At 51.7% G+C, this 5,885-nt stretch overlaps 1 protein-coding gene across 1 annotated transcript in view; it reads right to left on the reverse strand.

The window, feature by feature from the left end:
- OLFML2A (olfactomedin like 2A) overlaps positions 1-5,885 on the reverse strand; it is a 37,132-nt gene that overhangs the window by 18,964 nt on the left and 12,283 nt on the right. Inside the window, exon 3 of the mRNA XM_019658785.1 lies at positions 3,476-3,583. Within this exon, the coding sequence (XP_019514330.1) occupies positions 3,476-3,583 (108 nt within the window). The remainder of the gene's footprint in view (positions 1-3,475; positions 3,584-5,885) is intronic.

The following is a 5,885-nucleotide window of genomic DNA, read 5'->3' on the forward strand; positions in this document are numbered from 1 at the left end:
AGTTTGAAGGGAAGGGCTGGGGTAGCAACAAGGGGCAGGGTATAGGATGAATGTGCCCTATCCCCCTCCCTTAGAGGCTTCCTCTAACCTCCTCTCCTGGAGGGCTGCCCACAGAGAGCCTCTTTCTGAGGGAGGGGTAGCCAAGCCAAATGGGAGAGGCCTTAGCCCTGTCTCATACTGCTTCTGCCCCTTTCTCCTCTTGGGGTTCTATGGGTACCCCTGGAGTACCCGCCCCAGCTCCTAGGGTGTGAACCCCACACCCTACAACCCCACCTGGTGGGTCAATCCCACCACCACCCCATTCCAGCCCTATAAGGCTAAATGAAACCCTCCATGGTGGCTGTGCACCAAAAAGGCCTGAGGGACAATGGCTCCTGGCTAAGAGAGCTGCCCGGGACCCCTCCCCTGGGCAAGAGAACATAGCAAAGAATTCCTGAGTTCAAATCTTAGTGCTGCCAATTTCTTGCTGTGTGATCTTAGACAAGTCACAATCCCTCTCTGGGCCTTAGATTCCTCCACAAGTAAAGCTGGGACCATAAGTTCCCTCTCCAAACGGTTGTGGCAAGGACTAAGTTAGCCAACTCTTATGAAAAGATTTTGTGTAACTTCATGTCCAGTAGTTTGAGAAATTATTTAGTTATTGAGGAGTGGATTTGAGCAGAGGTTGGGTTTGTCTCTGTAACTGAAGACTGGCCAGTGGCCTCAGTGCCTGGAGTCTGCAAGGCCCTGGTGACTCCCCAAGGAGAAAGTGTGGTCCAGGGACTGCCAAGTTGTCCAGAGGTCACTTGGCCTAAAAGTCAACCCCCTCACCCCAACTTTGAGAGGTTTGGTATCCATTCGGTTGTTACAAAAATAAAACTAAAGTTAAATTTAAAGAAGACATTTTTAGGTACATGTTGGGATATGGTTCTTCACAGGCCTCTTGCTTTTCTGCACGTCTTGCATGCAGCGGCACTGACGTTCTTTGTTCCAGGCCATCTGGTTGTACAAGGAGCAGCCCTGGAACACAGAGACAATGTTTCCTTCCAGAGCAGGGACGGTGTGCTCAGTGTCCATTATAAAAGATTTGGATCCTCTAAGTGGGGTCGCCTCTCTTGAAAAACACCCTACTGTGTGTGCAGGTGTTCTCTGGCCCTCACTGTATCACCCCATGGGAACTGGGGTGGGAGAGTCAGGGCAAGAAGATGTAGATACTCTGGCTGCTGTGAGTAATAACATCCTTTGTTTCTGACCCAGGAGGCTTGTGTCTTCTGCTAGCATCCATGAAACTGACAGGGGAACTTGTTGGCTTACATGTAGGGTAGTAGCTCAGTACACTTCACAGTCCTTGACACCAAAAAAGCAAAACAGACACCCACATATTTGGAAGAAATTATAAAATAAAAAGATACTCTCAAAAGGACCAAATTATCTGGTCCATTACAAAAAGAAAGTCAGGAGAGCAAGGTGGTTTAGAGCACATGCTTTGGACACATTAGGACCAGGGTTCAAATCCCAGCCCCACCAAGGACCGAGTTGAGCATGGTATGAATGGCGCGGAGGTGCCTGGCTGGCTGTGGGGACTGCCATCCAGCCTGCACATGCCTATTCAAGTCGTGGGTCCCTGGCATGGGGTTGTGTCTCTCAGGGGTGGTGCTTCTTTCTAATCTGCCTATGGTGTTGGGGGGTGGTGCAAGCACAAAATTCACATAAAAGTATGGTATATAAAAAAGCATGTCATTAAGTGAGAGCTTGGGCCTGTGACCTAACTCCTCCAGACCTCAGTTTTCTTGCCTATAAAATGAGGACAAAGATTCCATATTTCACAGAATGGTTTAAGAATTTAGGTAGGGCNGCACCACTCGGCCAGCCCCAAAAGACCTTTTTTAATTCATGGAATTATCACTTAGTGAACAGAAGCAAAGCTCAGAGAATGCAAAACAGGAGATAATTTAAAAATAATTTCTTGGGCCACCCGAGTGTCTCGTTGGTTAAGAGTTGCCTTTGGGAGCATGAGCTCTGAGCAGCAGGGCCGCCGGTTTGGATCTCACATGAGGGCCAGTGACGCTGCGCCCTCTACAGCTAAGATGGTGAACAACAGCTCGACCTGGAGCTGGGCTGCCGTGAGTTGCCAGCAACGGCATAGGCTGTAGTGGGCTGCCATAAGCTACCATGAGTAGCCAGCAGCCAGCATGAGCTGCCGTCCAATGGCCGGCGACCGATCTGCCTCACTCAGGAAGAGTACAATGACCACAATACCAACATGGGCCAGTGAATCGATGTCTTCCACAACTAGACCAAAGAACCAAAGGACAGCAGCTTATCTGTTCCGCTTCCCCAATTCCTCAGTGCTGTTCCCTCTCCCAATTCCCCCAATAAATCTTTGGGGGAAAAAAAATCATTTCTTTGTGGCTGTGGAAATAGTTTCTGATTCCCACCGATTCTCCAGTGCAGCGGATAGACCCTCCAGACCGTCTGGCTCCTAGTTATGTGAAGTGAGTTAACATTTCCTAAGGTTGCAAAAGGAAAGGTAAAAGGATAACTGCAGAGCTGGCAACAGGAGAGCCTGGCATGTGCTAAGTGCACAAGAAATGCTGGTGCACAGTAGAAATTCAACAACTATTACCTTTCTCCCATGCTGGCATGGGCCTGGTACATAGATGCTCACCAAACGCTTTTTGAATAATTAAAGCCACCCTGACCCCCAACTTTGGTAAGGGGTTAGTAAGGGGTTAATCTCCCACCCTGGGTCACAGGATGCCCAGGTGCCCCCTCCCTCTGGAAAGGAAGCTGGGAAAGGAAGACCCCACGCCCGCTCCTGGCAGCTGCATGTCCCAGGCTCCCAGCAGCCCAGCAGAGGCCGGATGCAGGAAACAGGCGGAGGCCAGGCTGTGCCAGCAGAGATACAAACTTTGAACCAGCCGCCTGGACCCCTGCGCTCGCCCACCTCTGTCCCTGTCTTCGGGGGGCGGTCCTGGCTGCCTGCCCAGCCCTCCAGCACAGCTGCCCTGACCAGAAGACACTCAGCACCTCCGCCTCCACTGTATGTGGGTACTGGGATGGCTATGCTGCCTCGAGCCTGGCCCCAGAGGGTTGACCAGTCCTGCACCATGCTGCACTACCCCAGGGTGGCACCACTCACGTGGTATTTGTGTAAATGGTGTCCCTGGCATTGTGCAATGTGTGGGTCCTGGTCTTGGTGAACTGAGGGCAACTGCAAGTTCCAGCCCCCTCCCCCACCCCCCTTCATAAAACCAGCAGGTGCCTCAGTTTCTGCACCCAGCCTTCCGGCTTCCTGCAGGCCCTCAAGCCCCCGTGAGACTTCCTCCTCACAATCTGGATCCTGTGGACTGCATCTCCCTCTCCCAGCTCCCTGCTCGAGTCCAGCTTTCAATGGCCACCAGTGTCAAGACAGACTTGCCCAGGCCCCTTCGGACACTGCCCTTGGCCCCCAGCAATCTATCAGCCTGGCCTCGGGCTCAAGCTCTGCCCTTACCTCTTCCAGCGTGTTCATCTGGGAGGCCACCTTGTGGACGTAGGCATGCACTTTCATCAGGTCCATGCTGTACAAGGCGCCCTCCAGGAGATCCACCATGGACTGCAGCTGCCCGAGGAAGGGTGAGGTTAGGGAAAGGGCAGAGCACAGGGCACAGCACAAAGGGTGCAAAACCCCAGAACCCCAGAGCCTCAGAATGGCCTGCCTGGGCCCTCAGCACCCACTAGACCCAGGATGCTAATAATCACAAGAAAAGCAAAAGAGTCCATCTTTTGAGCACTTATGGCCATCTTTTGAGCACTTACCACGTGGCAGGTACTGTACTAGGGGCTTTAATGAGCTACTTAATTCTCACAACAATCCTACTAGGTGTGTGGGGGACACCAGAGGAGCTTCATCTATACCCCGTGGGGGTCCTTCCTACCGTTTCTTGTGCCCATCACTGGCTTTCACGTACCTCTCTATAAAGCCTACATCTGTGACTCTCTTCAAAAAGCCACTTTGTCCCCAAAGTGCCTGGAAGTGTATGTCCTCCTGGGGTCGCCCTTAGGCAATGTCTGACTGGTGTGGGCATCTAAAAGCCAGCCCCAGTGGGACATCTGAGCTGTCATTCACACGCTAGTGTACCCTGGGGCTGAGGCTAGCACTGGACTTCCTTCCTTCCCTTCTGCCCCCATGTCTCCTACTTGGGTACCAGTTTCTCCTGGGAGCCCTTCTCTAATAAATCACCTGCACAGGAACCCCTTGCTTCAGGGTCTGCTTCTAGGGACCCAACTGAAGACAAGCTTTAAGCACCTTCTCTCTTCATGGTACAGACTGGGAAGCTGCAGTTTAGAGAGGTGAAGTGACTTGCCTAAGGCCACCCAGCTGTTCAGTGGTGGAGTCAGGAGCAGAACCCGGCTTGGTTAAACCCAAACCTCTTTCCTATCATGCTTTACTACTCCTATCTTGTGTTCAGATGGGTAAACTGAGGACAAGAACAGGGGAGGGGCTTGCACAACAGGCCAGTGGCAAAAGCTGGGTCTCCCTTGCGCAGCCCAGGGCCCTTCTTTATAGCTGTCTGTCTTCTGTCCCTCTCTGTCACACCTCATCAGGATATGACATTTCCCTCCAGATGGCTAGGATGCCAGCGAGAGTGTCAGGGATGCGTCGGCACAAGGGGCCGCTTGGGAAATCAGCTTCCCCTGGCTTCTCGGGTCCACCCTCCAGCATGGTTCTATCCCTAGCGCTCCTGTCTGGCCCTGGCCCGCTGTTTCCAAAACAGTTTTACTCCCACTCTCCCAAGGTTTGAAGCCAGAGGGCTTTTCTCTGAGTAGATTTTAATCTCTAAAGCAGAAAATGGGGGTGGGGGGCGGCTCTGATGGAAGCAGAGGTAGGGCCTTGAGTCTTCTCTGTTCCCCTACAGCCTTGCTCAGGCCTTAGGTTGCCCATAAGCTCCATAGGGCTCTGTGGAGCATTTTGAGAACCATGCACAGATTCTCCTGTGCCTCAGTTTCCTTCTCTGTGAAATGGGGCAGTAGGGTTGTGGTTAGGAGCAGGAATGTCTGGGCAGGACTCAGCAAGGGCTTCGTGAATATCAGCAATTATGACCACTTACCAGGGGGCTACATGGGAACCTTCCTGCTTCACTCTGCTGACTTCATGGCCACCAAAGCTGGCTTCCCAAAGCACAGCTTTGCCCATGGGTCTCCCCTGCTAGAAACTTCCTGTGGCTCCTCATTGCTCTTGTGTGGCTTCTCCTGTCCTGAGCTTGGCATTTGTGCTGTCCTTGGTGTGCCCCTGCTACCCTCTTCAGCCTCAGCAAATGTTTACTCTGGGCCCAGCACTAAGGACAGTGATGAGTAAGACAGAAACAAGGCATCCTGGTCCTTCACAGTCTGCCAAGGAATGCAGAGAGTAACAGAGAGGTGCCCGGGTTGGGGAGCACAGATGGTAACACACAGGTGGCCAGATCATTCATGATGAGGTGTGACCTTGTCTGGGAGTGGGTGTGGATTAGTAAAGTTGGCCAGGGAAGAAGTCTGGTTTGAGCTGAGCTCTAAGGCAGCAAAGATGGCAGGAGAAAGGCATTCTAGGCCAAGGGAACAGCTTGTGCAAAGAACTGGAGGTGACAAAAAACATGGTGTGTTTGAGCCGTGCTACTTGAAGAGTGGTCTGGACCAGTGCCAGTCCAAACTGCTCCTTACCAGCCCGTGATAAAACAATTATGAAAAGTGAGAGTAGGCTTTCATAGACTTTTAGAGCCATTTGAAAGAGCAATTTTTATATCTGTTGACTCTAATGTTCAAACATGGGACTTGTATTTTGCATGTCTGTTTTTGTTTCATTTTTCTAAGAATTCATTTTTAGAGTATTTTACAAAAGTATTGGTTCTTAGGGCCGGCTGAGTGGCTCAGTTGGTTAAGAGCTC

Source organism: Hipposideros armiger, unplaced genomic scaffold (genome assembly GCF_001890085.2).
Source record: "Hipposideros armiger isolate ML-2016 unplaced genomic scaffold, ASM189008v1 scaffold_290, whole genome shotgun sequence".
NCBI classification, from domain to species: domain Eukaryota; kingdom Metazoa; phylum Chordata; class Mammalia; order Chiroptera; family Hipposideridae; genus Hipposideros; species Hipposideros armiger.